Genomic DNA, 18,989 nt, shown 5'->3' with positions numbered 1-18,989 from the left:
GAACCTTCATTCGTCGATAAATTTCAATAGGCTTCACACCTTCACTAGGCAAAAAACGAATAACAGAACACTGTTCTTCCCTGGTGCAAGTCGCAAGTGGGGCGGCCATCATTATGCTGTTACTGCGACGGTATGTGTGCATCTTCACTATGCTGGCCCCTACACGCCATTCTGCACGCTGTTTGTAGCACGCTTACCAACTTACAGGATAAAAGCGCGAAATTTCGATTTGTTATTACAAATTTAAGGTTTTCATTTGACTCACCCTCCTAACATGATAGCGGACTCACAGTGAAGTCTTCGTCAGCAAAGTTTGCCTGATGTGAACCCCATGCAACACATCTGGGATTCTATCGGGGATCAGTTTTCTCCTACAAATTCCCTTAAGTTACGGGATGCCTCGAGCTCTGACTAGACAGCTGGTGCTGCATATCTCCAGAAAACTACTAAGAACTTGTCGTACCATGCAAAACTGCTTTCTGTTTTGTTCAAAAGGTAGACTTACATGCAATTAAATCATTTGTTATAATGGTTTTGGCTCAGTGGTGTATTTCGGGGTCGGAGTGTAGCTGTGGTAGAACCTATAAACAGAAATACACTCCTGGAAATGGAAAAAAGAACACATTGACACCGGTGTGTCAGACCCACCATACTTGCTCCGGACACTGCGAGAGGGCTGTACAAGCAATGATCACACGCACGGCACAGCGGACACACCAGGAACCGCGGTGTTGGCCGTCGAATGGCGCTAGCTGCGCAGCATTTGTGCACCGCCGCCGTCAGTGTCAGCCAGTTTGCCGTGGCATACGGAGCTCCATCGCAGTCTTTAACACTGGTAGCATGCCGCGACAGCGTGGACGTGAACCGTATGTGCAGTTGACGGACTTTGAGCGAGGGCGTATAGTGGGCATGCGGGAGGCCGGGTGGACGTACCGCCGAATTGCTCAACACGTGGGGCGTGAGGTCTCCACAGTACATCGATGTTGTCGCCAGTGGTCGGCGGAAGGTGCACGTGCCCGTCGACCTGGGACCGGACCGCAGCGACGCACGGATGCACGCCAAGACCGTAGGATCCTATGCAGTGCCGTAGGGGACCGCACCGCCACTTCCCAGCAAATTAGGGACACTGTTGCTCCTGGGGTATCGGCGAGGACCATTCGCAACCGTCTCCATGAAGCTGGGCTACGGTCCCGCACACCGTTAGGCCGCCTTCCGCTCACGTCCCAACATCGTGCAGCCCGCCTCCAGTGGTGTCGCGACAGGCGTGAATGGAGGGACGAATGGAGACGTGTCGTCTTCAGCGATGAGAGTCGCTTCTGCCTTGGTGCCAATGATGGTCGTATGCGTGTTTGGCGCCGTGCAGGTGAGCGCCACAATCAGGACTGCATACGACCGAGGCACACAGGGCCAACACCCGGCATCATGGTGTGGGGAGCGATCTCCTACACTGGCCGTACACCACTGGTGATCGTCGAGGGGACACTGAATAGTGCACGGTACATCCAAACCGTCATCGAACCCATCGTTCTACCATTCCTAGACCGGCAAGGGAACTTGCTGTTCCAACAGGACAATGCACGTCCGCATGTATCCCGTGCCACCCAACGTGCTCTAGAAGGTGCAAGTCAACTACCCTGGCCAGCAAGGTCTCCGGATCTGTCCCCCATTGAGCATGTTTGGGACTGGATGAAGCGTCGTCTCACGCGGTCTGCACGTCCAGCCCGAACGCTGGTCCAACTGAGGCGCCAGGTGGAAATGGCATGGCAAGCCGTTCCACAGGACTACATCCAGCATCTCTACGATCGTCTCCATGGGAGAATAGCAGCCTGCATTGCTGCGAAAGGTGGATATACACTGTACTAGTGCCGACATTGTGCATGCTCTGTTGCCTGTGTCTACGTGCCTGTGGTTCTGTCATTGTGATCATGTGATGTATCTGACCCCAGGAATGTGTCAATAAAGTTTCCCCTTCCTGGGACAATGAATTCACGGTGTTCTTATTTCAATTTCCAGGAGTGTATATTGCAGTAAGAAGGACAGTCACGACTAGAAGGTAGGAGTGTAGCCCGAAAACTTGTTCTCACGTGCAACTGTTTTGTTGAGTGCCATGATGGACGTAGCGCGTGGCCTGCTACCCGCCTGACGCCGCCGTGTTCCGCAGGCGCCGCCGCGCAAGGCGAGCAGCTGGGAGGAGGGGGCGGCGCTGCAGCGGCGGCGCTCTGTCATGCTGATGACGGCCGCTGCGGGCGCTGCCAGCGCCGCGTCCGGCGTCAACAACTCCAACCCGGGCGTCGCGGCGGCGCTGCTCGCCGCCGGCGTCGACCCCATAGACAAGCGCGACCTGCGCTACTACTTCCAGCACCCCTACCCGCGCCTCTTCGTCACTTACTTCGTCATCTTCTGCAACTTTCTCATCTTCGCCGAGGACCCCATTTCTCATAGCCACACTGGTGAGTACTGAATAGCCGATACTACCATCGTGAATTCTTCCCTAAAGTAATGTGTACATAGTGTTGTTCATTCAGAGAATGGAAGAGTTAGTCAGGTTCACAATGGTAACTTACACAGTCATTTACCTCGAAAAATGGGATCCCCCAAAGGTCCGTCCTAGCACCCCCACTTTTCAATCTGTACACCAGTGACATGCTAGCGAAAAGTTTTGCTGTGCCAATGGCCTTGCCATAGCTGTACAAACCAGCACACTTGAGGAAGAAGAAGCTATGTTCTCTAGAGACTTAGAAACTCTCAACACATACTACAAAGCATGGGGACTCTGGCCAAATGCAGCAAAGACAGAAGTCTGCGCATTCCATCTAAACAACAGAATTGCGAACCAGCAGTTGAATCTGAGCTTCTACCAACAAAAGGTTAGATATAATTTCCAGACTACATACCTTGGTGTCACACTAGATCGGTCTCTGAAGTATAAAAAAAAAACACTCCGTCTACAGGCCTCAAGTGGCCCATCGGGACCATCCGACCGCCGTGTCATCCTCAGAGGAGGATGTGGATAGGAGGGGCGTGGGGTCAGCACACCGCTCTCCTGGTGGTTATGATGTTATTCTAGACCGAAGCCGCTACTATTCGGTCGAGTAGCTCCTCAACTGGCATCACGAGGCTGAGTGCGCCCCGAAAAATAGGAACAGCGCATGGCACCCTGGATGGTGACCCATCCAAGCGCCGACCACGCCCGACAGCGCTTAACGTCGGTGATCTCACGGGAACCGGTGGAGCCACTGCGGAAAGGCCGTTGCCTCTGAAGTATAAAAACACTAGGAAAAAAAAGCCATAAACTAAAGAACCGAAACAACATCGTAAAGAAACTAGCTGGTACAACGTGAGGTGCCGACGCATCGACTCTACATACTACAGTACTCACGCGGGTGTACCCAGCTGCAGCCGCGCGGGATTAGCCGAGCGGTCTCGGGCGCTGCAGTCATGGACTTTGCGGCTGGTCCCGGCGGAGGTTCGAGTCCTCCCTCAGGCATGGCTGTATGTGTTTGTCGTTAAGATAATTTAGGTTAAGTAGTGTGTAAGCTTAGGGACTCGTGACCTTAGCAATTAAGTCCCATAAGATTTCACACACATTTGAACATTTTGTACCCAGTTGCCGAATACTGTGCTCCATTGTGGCAACATAGTGCCCACACGAGGAAGCAGGATGTACACCTGAACGAGTCAATGAGGATTATTACGGGCACATTAAAATCCACCCCGATCCCCTGGCTGCACACTATCAGCAACATCCCACCACCTGAATTACGACGCCAGAAAGCAGGCAATCTAGAATGGAGGAAACTTCATTAACCCGACTACCCACAAGACCTCCCAGTTTGTACAGTCGTAAACAACACTCCCCCAAACCGCTTAAAATCTCGCAATCCACTGTGGCATAATGAAAGGAACGATAATAAGTTCGACATTAAATAAGAGTGGCGCAAGAGGTGGAATGCTGCAGAATAGCACATCAAGGTGTCCAAGACCCAACTGCAAGCCTACCAGGATTTCATCTGCAGAGAAGTGAGTGGACAACATATTGTTGGAGACTATCCTCAGAGGAAGTATCCTGGACCATATAGCGACTTTATTAATGCTGCTACATCTGCTGTTAGTTGGCTTCAATCATTAGATACTGAACTATGATTAAACGTATCTATCTTTTTTAAACTTGCAATTATATCAGTTAAAGAAGTCAGTAATGTTAAGTTAGAAAATTTTCACAATTTAAAAATGTGTATAAAATTTGCGCCAAAAAGTAAAACTAAACTATATGTAAATACTTAACTAGATATATATGTAAAATTAAAGTTTGTGTACCCATCAATGTTTGCTGTTGTTGCCATACGATAAATAAATAAAAATAGCTTAAGCAGCAGTTCCATAAGTGACCCGAATGAAGTGAATAACAACGAAGCATTCCTCAAATGCACTGCTCGCCATTAAAATTGCAGCACCATGAAATCGGCTTGCGACAAAAATTAAACTGGCATTCGGTTACGCAAATGGTTAGAATTTCATCCAGCTACGAGGCGTTTTTTTAAGTAAGGTCCGTTTGAACGTAAGTACACAACGAAAGGTTATTTCAAAAAAGTAAATTTATTTTCAGAAAGTTCATACTTCACTCTATTTTTCAACATAGTTGCCTAGTTTGTTCAAACACGTATCATACATCTCAACCAATTTTAAAATACCCTCTCCATAAAAACTTCTCCGATAACCAAGAGTTCACTGCCGTTTTCACGTCGTCATCATCATTGTAATGGTTGCCACTGAGGGGTAGTTTTAGATGGAGGAACGGATGGTAATCGCTCGACGCAAGATAAGGACTGTAGGGTGGGTGGTCTAAAACTTCCCTTTATCAGCATGCCGCGTCTTTTGTTTGAATCGCTCTGCAATTGGCGGTATGCTTCTGCATTGATAGTGATTCCTCGTTGCATGAAGTAGACCAACAAAACACCATGCCTATCCCAAAACACCGACGCCATGATTTTGCGCTGGGGCAGAGTCTATTTGGCCTTCACCTTTATAGGCGAATGTCTGTGTCTCTATTCCATGCTCTGTTGCTTCGATTCTGGCGTGATATGCGAAACCCATGTTTCGCCTCCAGTTACGATTTGACTCAAGAAGCCGTCGCCTTCTTCTTGATAACGAGTCGAGAACTCCATCCCACGCTCAAATCTTTGGTTTTTGTGGTCCTCTGTCAGGAGTTTCGGTACCCAATGAGAGCACAGTTTGCTAAACTTTATGTGTTCAGAAACAATGTTGTGAAGCACTGATCACGACACGTCAGGAAATTCGTTTGAGAGACCTGTTATTGGAAAGGGCCTGTTCTCATGAATCCTCGCTTCAACTGAAGCCACCAAATAATCTGTAATAAAAGAAGGGCGACCGGAGTGGTCCTCGTCATGGACGTTGTCACGGCCATCTTTGAATTATCGTACCCACTTACGCACTTTGCTTTCACTCATAACAGTATCACTGTAAACTCTGAAAAACTGTCGATCAATTTCTGCAGACGACAGGTTCCTTGCTGTCAAAAACCGTATCACTGGGCGAACCTCACACGCAGCGGGCGAGTTGGTAGTCTTAAACATTTTGAAAGCATAGAATAGAAACGTACAGGTTAGCTACAGAGCTGAAACTGAGCACAGTTGCTCCTGAGGCATGCCGGTACACGTCGCACGCGCACGTTGCGGTATGCGCGCGAACTACTAGTATCTACAGTAAAACGGAACTTACTAAGAAAAGACGCCTCGTACATAAAGTACGAGGAGCGTTCAATTAGTAATGCAACACATTTTTCTCGGCCAATTTCGGTTAAAAAAAAAAAAACGGAATTTGTTGTAGGACATCGTGGAATATCCCTGCTACAGCCCCTGTAGCTTGATGAAGTTCCAACAGGTGGCGACGCTATACGAAGTGTGGCTAGAAAAAAACCGGACTAGTACTGGTGAAACAATAAAACGAATGCAATAAGGCTGAAAGTCGCGTGGCCTGTCACGTGACTCTCGCTCCGCCTACTGCTCGAGTTTCATCTGCCTCCTGCACTCAGACTGCCCGTGGCGTCTGTTTTAAGTAGTTGACGTTTTGTCTGTACGTCGGAAAATGTTGAGTGTACAGAAAGAACAGCGTGTTAACATCAAATTTTGTTTCAAACTAGGAAAATCTGCAAGTGAAACGTTTGTAATGTTACAACAAGTGTACGGCGATGATTGTTTATCGCGAACACAAGTGTTTGAGTGGTTTAAACGATTTAAAGATGGCCGCGAAGACACCAGTGATGACACTCGCACTGGCAGACCATTGTCAGCAAAAACTGATGCAAACATTGAAAAAATCGGTAAACTTGTTCGACAAGACAACAAGTCAACTCCTGTTAACTCAGACACTGCTCTGATTGTTAAAAGGCGATCTTGTCGAACAAGTTTACCGATTTTTTCAATGTTTGCATCAGTTTTTGCTGACAATGGTCTGCCAGTGCGAGTGTCATCACTGGTGTCTTCGCGGCCATCTTTAAATCGTTTAAACCACTCAAACACTTGTGTTCGCGATAAACAATCATCGCCGTACACTTGTTGTAACATTACAAACGTTTCACTTGCAGATTTTCCTAGTTTGAAACAAAATTTGATGTTAACACGCTGTTCTTTCTGTACACTCAACATTTTCCGACGTACAGACAAAACGTCAACTACTTAAAACAGACGCCACGGGCAGTCTGAGTGCAGGAGGCAGATGAAACTCGAGCAGTAGGCGGAGCGAGAGTCACGTGACAGGCCACGCGACTTTCAGCCTTATTGCATTCGTTTTATTGTTTCACCAGTACTAGTCCGGTTTTTTTCTAGCCACACCTCGTACGTAGCCTTCAGCTAGCAGAGTGCTGTCACGTCAGTGCATTTCGGCGGAAAACCAGTGCATCGCAGATATTCATAGGCGCTCTAAGAATGTCTCCGAAGACCTGGCAGTGAGCAAGAGCATCGTGAGTTCCTGGGTTAGATTCTGTCGTGGGCAAGGCGTCTGTCGTCATGGCAAGAAGGTCGCGCAAACCTGACCTATCTCCCGCGTACCGGCCGGCCGCACACAGCTGTGACTCCTGCAATACTGGAACGTGCGGACTCTCAGATTCGGGGTTATCGGCAGATCACAACCAAACACATCGCTGCTTAGCTGAACGTCTCTGTTGGTAATGCTGGCACACTCATCCACCAGTGAAGGTTCTCAAGTGGTGTGTGCCCACTGGATTCCCTGCCGCGTAACAGATGACGACAAAGAGCAACGAAGGACCGTGAAGGATGTACTCCGCGCGAAGCAGGATGTGGATATGAGGAGATTACCGGTGCAGCAAGACGTTGGCTTCAAAATCGACCTGTAGAATGGTACCGCACGGGCATACCGGCCCTCCAATAAGGTAGCGTAAAGCCGTCGTGTTGAACGGAGATTAGGTTGAAAAATAGGATTTAGTAGCCAAAAGAGTAGGGAATAATACGGTGCATTGGGCTCCCGAATAAAACCAGCCTGCTTTCAGAAAAGAAATGTGTTGCTTTACTTCTTGGAAGCCCCTCGTACGTCGTATACTTTGTGCTTAAGGAAAGATTATATACCGAGTTTCTCATTTTGAATGTCGGTTGATTCAAGAGCGACTGCATTGTGGCCTGTCATGAATGCAGTTTATCGTTCCGCGATATTCCTGCTCGGTGACCCCATGATTTCCATGCGAATATGGATCGATTGATTCAGACCAGCCTTCTCAGTGCCACGGATCTCAATGGTACCACGTGAATAGCGCCCTGCAGGACAGATTGAAACATCCCCTTAGAAAAATTATGAATGTGCTGGTAAACGTCTACGCTATTTGATTTTCAAACAGCTGAGAAAAACTGAATGTTCTCAGACATTTCTCTCTTTACTTATTCTCATCAACACTAAACTGACACACAATATTTTTAGCGCAACACAATCTGACTTTCAATAATCCCTGCAAAAGAATGGCCCTAACTAACAATAACCTATACTTTTAATGAATCACTTACCTAAAAAAAAATGGTTCAAATGGCTCTGAGCACTATGGGACTTAATTGCTGAGGTCATCAGTCCCCTAGAACTTAGAACTACTTAAACCTAACTAACTTAAGGACGTCACACACATCCATGCCCGAGGCAGGGTTCGAACCTGCGACCGTCGCGGTCGCGCGGTTCCAGACTGTAGCGCCTAGAACCGCTCGGCCACCCTGGCCGGCTTATCACTTACCTCACAAAAATCTTCGTTACTCGAACTACTGCAATACAGCGAGCGCCAATACTGCCAGCTAAATGAACGATTCAAACTACTGAAGGCACTAACTACTGATAGGCATAGTTAGCAAATGAAAGATTTTGATGGAGAACAAACAATGTATTTACGTTAATATATATATGTTCATGACATCCAGTCTTACAAATCCCCTTTTTTCTGACGGACACACGTCCAGATCCTCCGCTCTCAAAACTCTGCCATCTCTCTTCCCACATCCACCACCGCTGGCGCGGCTCACCTCCAACTGCGCAACGCTACGCGCTGTGAACAGCCAACTGCGCAACACTACAATAGTGAATATTCCAACAATACCAACCAGCCACAGATTGCACCCAGCACAGTCAGTGATTTTCGAGCGTTACGTGGCGTTACCAACATATAAACCTAAACAGCCTACTTACAACATATATTGTTCGCTAGACCGACAGAATCTTACAAACACGTAAAATTCCTGGAATCAGGAAATGCTGCCGTTTGCAGCAAGACAAGTCAGGAGTTCCACGGAATACCAGCACGGCAGCAGAGAGACGAACCGACAGTAGTGGGCCCAACGACAGCGCTCTACACAGGAGGGGCACCATGTCGTCTATTCAGACGAGTCGCACACTTCTGCATGCAGCATCATGGTGTACTTTCCCGTTTGTGGAGGCTCTTTAGCAACATTGCCAGGTTGTATTTATCACATCAAACGAGGCCAGCACCGGGCTCGAAGGTATGGGATGCCATTGGGTACACATCCGGATTACCTCTGTTTTGCATGACCGGTAATCTGGATGGCAGGGGTAACACTTTTGATGTGTAAGACCATTCGCTGTGTCCTATCTTCGAGGTCTGTGTTACGCTATCTTTCAAGAAGACCTAATTCGGTACTAAGGGTGTTCGAGTGTTGGCTTGTCCGGCGCTCCTCTCATATCTCTTGCTCACTGCGAACATCTGGTCTACGATTACTGAGAAACTGTCATGTTACCAGTTTCTTTAAACACTGCGACTAATATCTGAAAAAGAACTGAAGTATCCTAGATGACTTTCCTGTATCTGTCATATAAGCCCAATTGACTACGTGCTCAGGCAGCTTAGAGCTACTGTTGTCGCCAGCTCTATTTACTAAATTCCGCACCTCAAATATTTCCCAAGTCACCTACAAATATCATCGTGTGTGTTTCCTACTATGCTGTATACGAAAACATATTAAAATTTCACTGTTTACTGTTTTTCCTGGAATTGTAATTTTAATGTAAGGCCGTATAGAACGACTTCTTTTACTATTAAACTGACAAAGGACGCGATTGCAAATCACAAATGATTCTGTCTGAGGCTTTCAATCCGAACAGTCTCTGAAATATCATCATTACACTCAGCAAGTGTTTCCTACCCATGAGATGCATCCTAAAACACTACATTTTCTTGCGGTACCTCTATGTGTTTTTTCCAGCTGAGTTTAAAATAATCGTCCTTAGTTGACGTACACTTGCCCACATATTGACAGACTAAAGCTGTGTTCCAAGCCGCACTCGGACCTGGGTCATTGCCTTCCACGGGCACTGCTCTTACCTACCCAGCTACACCAAACAGTTCTGCCAATATGACTTTCCTAGAAAGAATTTTCTATCTGCGGCAGAAAGACTGCTAGAAGTGAAGCTGTGCGGGCGGGTTGCGAGTCATGCCTGGATAACTCGGTCGGTAGAACACTTGCCAAAGGAAGGCACAGGTCGCATGTTCGAGTCCCGATCCAGTGAACAGTTTCAGTCAGCCGCGAAATTTCATCGCTTTTCTACTTTCGAATCCTGTTGCAGCACACCATTTTAATTCTTCAGGAAGTTCAAAATTAATGCATACTCGACTGCGGAGTGAAAGATACATTCTGCAGGCAGTTTTCTGGAGTACTGCAGAACAAAAAATGCATTTTTTGTTTATTTTACACCAAATATACGCATAGGCTGCAGTAAGTCAGCATCTGATATCATCTCCTGAAGAAAAGAAGGAAAATCAAGGTTCAACACCTCGTCAACCATGTGGTCATCAGAAACGGGCGACAGCTTGTTTTAGGGGAAAGACCGGGTAGGAAATCGGCGATGCTCTTTCATATGAATCATCCCGCCATAGAATCCAAGTGATTTTAATGAAACCATAGAAAATCTAAATCTTGATCACTAGATAGTTGTTGAACTACCATCCTCTCACATACTACTCCAATGTCTTGCCACAGCGCCAAAACGCATGGCCTCGTGTCCCTACGTCGATATAACTTCTGTCACAAAGAATCCGATGAAATATCTCGTCACTTTTCGCCCAGTCTAGGAAATAATTATTCAGGGCATGCTATAGAACATGATCTGCTCCGAGCTCTGCAAGAATAATGCTGTTACTCGCCTAAGATATAGTGTTCCATGAGACTGTCGCCGGCCATCTTGCACCACTCCGTGGGCTCTCTGACGTTCCACTCTAAGAAAACAATAAGAATCGTTTACCAGCTGGCCTAGATACCACATCAATAGTGGTTCTGTCACGTGGACGACGCTCGTACAGTGCAGTGACGATATTGCACCAGAATTAGTTAACATTCTTCAATGTGCTTCAGAAGCGACATGTGAAAGTCTGGGCCAAGGATTTGATTTCCCACCTGCTGCGAGTAGAAGCATCTCTGTTAGCTAGCGAGGAATAGTCCTGGCCCGATCCAACTTCACAGTCAGTGTTCCCTCATACATACCGAAGTATTATACACTTCGGTTTCCCTATTACGGGAATAGTACCGTTGGAAAGGAACGGGAGCAGAGAAATTTGAGAACTTTAGGTACCCCAAAAGTCGTGCGTGGATAGCCCAATGGCATGCTAGTTGTTCCAGAAAGGCGCGAAATAGATGTTAGAGATCTTGACCTGGCGCAGGTTTTCATGTGCACAATCAGAGCGTATCGACGTGATTGCTAGTATAGGCCCTGACGTAAATCTTTAATCCAATCCCTCATATAGGTACAAGAGGCAAAGCTCCATTGCAATTTAGATAATTCTGCTATCACCGTCCCTGTAAAAATAACGACTACTGTATTTAAGAATTGAACTTGTAGCGCTGTTAAATACCTTTAACATCATTGCTGGAGTATGTTTATACGCTAACTTTGTGGATCGCCATGTGCACTTTGTTAGAAAACAGCTCATGAACTGCACTCCTTATTTTGGAAATATGAAAAATATTTGCAGTAGTAATTGAACAGAGTCTGCTATTGTAACTAATCTATCACTCTATTATCATATTACCCATTCCCAGAGAGGTCACTTAGAGTTCAAGACGTCGCCAAACACACCCTTTCGTTATTCCAACAACTCCCAGAAAACACAATCCCAAATATAGATCCTTGAATATAATGTCGTGGCATTAGGAACTCTCACAAGGATCTCAGTTCCTACATTCTTAATTACATTTAGTTCTTCCTCATAGCACAAGCATGTTTGCACTGCAAGCTTTCGACCATGGAATAACCTGACCCTTAACATCATCTGCCACACTTACCCTAACATACCACAATCTCCAGTCGTTGTTATTCAAAGTTTCGAACCGTTGTAATTCTCATTCCACTTCACTCTCTCTCTTTCCCCTTCTCTCTCCTCTCTTTCTTTCTCGTTTCCCAATCTCTTTTTCTTGTCGTAAGTTTTGTTTTTGCATTACAGTTATTACAATATGACTGAATGTTGTCAGATTTATCATTAAGGGTAACCGTGATGTAGCACTGTTTTTACTCACTGTGTTCTTGGAAACTGCCGTCCCGGCGAGCACTGAGATGTGCTTAAAATTTCTAGATCACACAGGCTGAAAATTATGAGTTACGTGGTATAGATTATTAGAAGCGACATTTAGCTGCACCCATATAGCCCAACACATCAAATAATTGAGGACGAAAGAAGCACCCACATTTTGACAACTACTCGATCAGTTTCTGTCAGAGAATTTCTGATAAGAATGTTTGGACAGCAGAGCAGTGGGTATTCAACTGATAAAGATACATCTGAATAAGAAAATATTTTTCGGCGAAGAAACTTAATACCGTATTTGACAGCCTGCCATAATTATACAGGGTGAGTGACTAACTACTGCCACAGAGAATAGCTCTGAAAGTATGATAGTAGCTGAAAAGCTTGTGGGACAAAAGATGCATGAGACAACGCAGGCCATAATATGTTGGTTTTTTGTTGCTAGGTGGGTTCGCTTCAGAGATCAACTTTGTTTTTTTAAATGGGATGCTATAGTTTGGTACTTATTTTCTGATAGTGGCTATCGACACAAATCCACTGATGTACAACAGTAAGGTCTTTCAAGATCAACGAAGGACACAAAGGTGGAATGAATGTCCATTTACCGAAGGTGTTCGAAGTGATGACCATTGCTATCAATGCAGTGCTGCAATCTCCTTATCGTTTATTGAGTGGTATTCCTTATCACTTCGGCACTTATTGAAGCACACGCTCTGACAATTCTTTCTCGCATATCATGCAGTTAGTAAATATTCGCTGAATACGGGGTATCGATCTAATGTGCTATTGACATGCAAAGTCCAAAAGTTAGAGAAGTAGAAGACAAGGAAAGAAAAGAAAAAAAACAAAAAAATGAAAAATAGAAAAAACAGAAAAGGGAAGAACAGAAAATAAGAAAAATGAAATAAATAAGAAATAGGAAAAAAACAGCAAAAAGAAATAGGAAAAAACAGAAACTACAAAAGTGAAATAAATAGAAAAGAGAAAATAAGAAAACTCAGAGAAGAGAAAATAGGAAAAAGCAGTTAGGAGAAAAAATAAATAGAGGAGAAAGGAAGAAAAAAGAAAAGAAAGGAAAAAATAAAGACAAAAAGAATAGAAAAGAATGAAAATAAAAGAGAAAAGTTAATAAAAAAAGAAAGAGAAATCAGTTTCAAATAGAAATAAGTTCTTGCTGTTGTAAACTTATTTAAAATAATTTATACAGAGTGACATCGAGTGCGTTACAACGGTGAAGGGGAATGCTGGATAGGACCAAAATCAAGCAAATGAGTAAAAATATGAAGCATAATCTGAGATTTGTTAGGTAATCATCATACAAAACTTTGTTACTCATCTCACTAAAATTGACTCCAAACAATGGAAAATCCAGGATGGAATGTAACAATATTAGGAAGGAAAGCTGCTGCTCACCATATAGCGGAGATGCTGAACCGCGATAGGCACAACAAAAAGATTCACACAATTATAGCTTTCGGCCATTAAGGCCTTTGTCAGTAATAGACACACATACACACACGCACACACACTGCAGACGTGTGTGCAAGCTGCGTTTGCGTGAGAGTGTGTGTGTGCCTGTGTGTATGTGTGTCTATTGCTGACAAAGGCCTTAATGGCCGAAAGCTGTAATTGTGTGAATCTTTTTGTTGTGCCTATCACGACTCAGCACCTCCGCTATATGGTGAGTAACAACTTTCCTTCCTAATAAAATGGACTTCAGTGGTTTTTCATATCCACGAAGGTGGATCTTGTCTGTTCAATAAGTTGCTTCTTTTGTATCAGGGATCTCTCTCGCAGCCTTCTTTTGAGAACAGGAAATCGCCATATACAGCAGTTGTGTAATGGAGCCGTTCACATGTGCAGCTTGCAGGTGGGTCAGCCATGCTTTGTGTTGGTAATATTTACGTACGATGGACGCCTCTTTTCACTATCGAGGGCAATTTGGAGACTATGTAGTACTGAGAAAGCATTCTCTGACCTACTGTTCAGCCCTGAAGTCGAAATTTCGGACATGAATCTGTTTTTTAGTATGATAATGAATGAGAACACTACGCCCACTTCGAGAACACCTTCCTGCAGAAGGCACAACCAAACAAATGAAATAGCCTGTGCTTTCTGCTAACAAGAACCTAATTGAGCACGCTTGGGAAAGTTGAAACGTGTGGTTCTTCTCCACAACAATCCTCCTTTCACAGTACTGGAATGTTTCAAGAGGGTCACCATCGAAGAGTGGTACAGACTTGGGCAGTAATATCTCAAAACTCATGTAGAGCTGCAGTGTACGCAGTAGAGCAATATGTTAGCAGAAAAGAAAAGAAATGACAAGAATAGAAACGAAAAAAGGCAAAAAACGAAAAGGACTGTATTCTAATCTCTTGAAATTTATAGGAAATTAATGTAGTGGAATGAATTCAAATATGCTGAAATGTAATGGAAAGGAATGTATTGAGATGTAAAGGAAAGGAATGTGTTGGAATGTACTGAAATGGAAAGAAATGGAAAGAAAATGAATCTAAAGGAAAGAAAGTAAAGAAAGAAATGAAAAGAAAATAAAGTTAAGAAATAAAAGGGAGGAAAGAAATGCAAGGAAATTATAGTAAGTAAAGAAGTATAAAGAAATGAAAGTAAGGAAAAGAATGCAAAGAAACGGAATAGCGGAACGAAATGTAAAGAAATGAAAGTAAGAGAAGAACTGTAAAAAAAGTGAAATAACAAAAGAAATGTAAAATAAAGGAAGAAAGGGTAGTAAGGCAAAGCAACACAAAGAAAAGAAAGTAAGGAAAGAAGTGTAAGGAATAGAAATTAAGGTACTTGATGTAAAAAATAAAGGAAGGAAAGTAATGTAAAGAACAGAAAGTCGTGGAAGAAATGTAAAAGAAAAGAAAATAAGGAGAGAAAAAATGTAAAGTCAAGAAAGAGAAGTGAAGTGCGGACAGAAACTTCTTCCTGCCACTTGAAGGCGAATTAAAATATTTTTATTGGGATGAGACTTAGGACTCTACGGGTGTAAAAATAAATACTGAACTGGTCTGAAATCTAGTTAAATGAATAACATCGTTGCTGATCACGCCGTGGCAATGCCGTGTTGACTGTTCAGGAAACATGAGCACAATCTTTTTTTTTTTTTTTTTTTTTTACTATGGGACTTAACTTCTGAGGTCATCAGTCCCCTAGAACTTAGAACTACTTAAACCTAACTAACCTAAGGACACCACACACATCCATGCCCGAGGCAGGATTCGAACCTGAGACCGTAGCGTTCGAGCGGTTCCAGACTGTACCGCCTAGAACCGCTCGGCCACTCCTACTGGCGAGCACAACTTTGTCCAGCCTGTATGGGACTGGTCTTTCGCTAATCGGTTGCGAACAGAGCCTACTAGGCTGGGTCAAGGGCTAGAAACTTTCTCATGATAGAAGCTGTTTTCGAACATCTGTTGGAAACGAACTGATGAAAAGCCTTGGCTGGCGGCAAGACTTCTCAGATGAGTGAAGTGCGGTTAGTGGGGGAAAGAAATGACCAATGGAAATGCTTTCATTCTACTCCTGAGGCTGACTGGTTAAAAGGCCAAAAATTTTTAACATTTTGTGTAAGTTGTTGTGGAAGAGTTTGTAGGTCCTTCAAGCTACGGTGTTTTTTCCAAACATTCACAGTTTCAGCAGTCGGTAGCTCATGATCCTTACTAATTTGGAAGATTTATCCTGTATACTCTTTGTGATATTTAGTGATGGACGTTACTAGAAACTGGTTGGAGCCAGTGTATTCAGTGTCAGCTATAAACGTTTTCCAGCCCAACAGTCCAATCTCGCAACTACTTTGAATGAAGTTCTATGCTGTCGCTGTGATCAAAATGGCAAACTTTACCAAGTGAAGCGGTGCAGAAAATTTTCCAGTTCCGTCAATAAGCATTTACTAGCTAATCTTTGAAGCAACACATTATGTAATTTGTCTCACATGCTGCACATCTCTGCAAGTGTGTGAGAACGCAGCCATGAGAGAGACTTCAGTTGATGCCACGGCATCTCCATGTATGAGATGAAGGAATGTTCCAAATGGATAAAGACACTAAGAGCTACTTAGGACTTCATAGTCAACTGTCACTTGAAACTTTGTTATTTGTCTTACCAAAATATGTTTCAGCGACGTTTTACAAAACAGTGAAGGCACACATTGTAACAAAACATAGTCTATACAGGGTGTAATGGGTATAGTTGCAGATACTTCTGTTGATGACTGAGGACAGTGTACTGAACAACATTACATCACTACTTACATCATCTGCAGACTAATAATTATAGCTGTTAGGAGTAGTATGCTTTTAGATTAGTTAGTACCTCCAACTACATGTGGCAAGAACAAGCAATTAACTCTTATTTTGTCCTGGGCAGCAGCTCAGGTGCTGCAGTGTGGACACGTGGATGCAAAACGATTAGCTAAACTGACAGGGGTAGTCTGCATACTGATGCAGTTATGACTTTGCAGGAAACATGAAGTCATAAAGTTTGTGGTGTGTCTGTGGAAAGGCTGTTAAACAGAGCAAAAACAACCAACACACCTATATGTGCACAAATTAAGACACCATGTATAAAAACATCTGCACTTACACCCATTACACCCTCTATATTCACATATAATTCTTCTGTCTGTAAAAAAATAATAAAAACAATAATAGATCTTTCATACTGAAATAGAATGTATAAAGCAACGTATACTTTGACCTAAAATTCGGATAAACATTCAAAGGAAGGGTGTAACAGAAACAAATATCCCAAAAACACATCAACATGCAGTAAAATGTTAAGAAAATATATTATGGAAAATTTTGTATCACTGTGGATGAATGTGTAGCAGATGTGAATGGTACCAGAATGGAAACAATTTCAAAACAGAAAGTATTTGTAAGTATATCATACTTTGCCGTGGAAAAGCTTTTAGTAAAAGAAATTAGTTTCGAATTTCCTGATAGCGTGATTTAAACATTCAGGAATTAAGTTATGTGATAAATACACTACTGCCCATTGTGTGAATGCTCTGAAAAGCTAATCATTTGCATATCACAACATCTTCTTCCTGTCGGTTAAATTTCGCGTCTGTAGCACGTCATCTTCGTGGTGTAGCAATTTTAATGGCCAGTAGCGTAAATACTGCTGGTATCTGATATATATAATTTCACGAACCACAGCAACAGCTCTCAACAAAGCGTGTCCCAAACTAACGCTGGCACTTGTTAGTTTTGCAAAGCCACACTTTAGTCGGTCTGTCTCAGCCATCATATGCAGCCTTGTAAACCTAGTAAACTCTTCTGCATCTAATCCATAATATATTGTATGCTCATTAACAGTTCAAAATGAACAATGTGTAACGCACATCATAGCCTGTTGAATGTACTTGCAAGGCGGCCAGAAACAGTCTGAAAAGCTTTTAAGGTTGTTGCACGGTAGGTTGTGCAGAGAAATAACTGTCAAGAAAAAAAATCGGTACTTTGCGTCGCGTCCGAGTTAATTAGCATTGAAGTTAGCCAATTAGCCCGTTGCGCGTGAACACTGAAGCGGCTTGCGAGATACAGTTGGTGTCATTCTCTCTCGTAGTGTATATGACAGAGCACGAGGGTGCTCGGGCTTTGGCTTGCATACGATCCTTACTACCGTCCCATGTCCAATTTTTGCAACGCTCTGTTGTTCGGTTTTAGGAAACCAAATGAAGAACACACTTGACGACAACGTCTCTGACGGGCTGCTTGAATTTTCGCGCTCAATGGTCTGACTGACTAACTTCAATGCTAATTAATTCGGAAACAGCGAAACGTATCGAAATTTTTTTAACAGTTATTTCTGAGGAGAACCTACCCTGAGATACCCTTACAAGCTTTCCAGGCTGTTTGTCACCACTCCGTACAATTTTTTTTATATGTTATGGTCATAATCAGTTGATCCATTGTCTACGTACAGGTGCTCCACAAATATCCATACGCGAATGAATGCTCAGGATAACTACAGATCAGCCATTCGTCTAATGCATACTCTTCGACCTGTTCTCTTTCTTTTTACAAAGAGTCACCTAACAGTTCTATCGGAGATACCTTGCAAACATACGAAACAGTCCGATTTTATCGTCTTCACAGGATTATTGATTGGTACATACCTCCGGGTTTCAAAGGACGACTGTGCGTAAACTATAAAACATAAAAAAAAGACGTATATCAGTGGATAGATCATCTCGATATCCCGTGTATGGAGCATTTCGATTTGTAACACACGCGCTTGCGATGTGACACTGGTGGGCAGGTGTGTCAGGACATGTTGAATAATTTAGTGCTCCGTATTATCGCAGCGAACTAGTTGGCGCCTGCAGATGGGCAACCCAATGAACAGGTGTCCAAAAGAAGTTATTGTCGTTACTTCCGGGCAGTTCGTGTCTGCGATTTCTGTGAACTGAACGGATGTGTTCACTTCTGCTGGATCTCAATAAGTGTCCGTATTGAGAAACTGTAATTTGAGTTCAAAACTTGTTCTCTCCAATGAAACCCTGGAAGTATTTACGAATAACACCGTATATAATACACTACTGGCCATTAAAACTGCTACACCACGAAGATGACGTGCTAAGGACGCGAAATTTAACTGACAGGAAGAAGATGCTCTGACATGCAAATGATTAGCTTTACAGAGCATTCACACAAGGATGGCGCCGGTGGCGACACCTACAACTTGCTGACATGAGGAAAGTTTCCAACCGATTTCTCATACACAAACAGCAGTTGACTGGTGTTGCCTGGTGAAACGTTGTTGTGATGCCTCGTGTAAGGAGGAGAAATGCGTACCATCACGTTTCCGACTTTGATAAAGGTCGGATTGTAGCCTATAGCGATGGCGGTTTACCGTATCGCGACATTGCTGCTCGCGTTGGTCGAGATCCAATGACTGTTGGCAGAATATCGACTCGGTCCCAGGAGGG

General features: G+C 43.8%; 1 protein-coding gene across 2 annotated transcripts in view; it reads left to right on the top strand.

Annotated features, from left to right (window-relative positions):
* LOC124605832 (transmembrane protein 117-like) overlaps window positions 1–18,989 on the top strand; it is a 217,745-nt gene that overhangs the window by 8,563 nt on the left and 190,193 nt on the right. For both annotated transcript variants that reach the window (XM_047137761.1, XM_047137760.1), the window contains exon 2: window positions 2,162–2,450. In XM_047137761.1, the coding sequence (XP_046993717.1) occupies window positions 2,225–2,450 (226 nt within the window). In that variant the 5' untranslated portion in view covers window positions 2,162–2,224. The remainder of the gene's footprint in view (window positions 1–2,161; window positions 2,451–18,989) is intronic.

The sequence above is a fragment of the Schistocerca americana genome, chromosome 3, assembly GCF_021461395.2.
Source record: "Schistocerca americana isolate TAMUIC-IGC-003095 chromosome 3, iqSchAmer2.1, whole genome shotgun sequence".
NCBI classification, from domain to species: Eukaryota; Metazoa; Arthropoda; class Insecta; order Orthoptera; family Acrididae; genus Schistocerca; species Schistocerca americana.
Note: the sequence above shows the minus strand (reverse complement) of the source record. Positions and strands in the feature narration are given on the sequence as shown.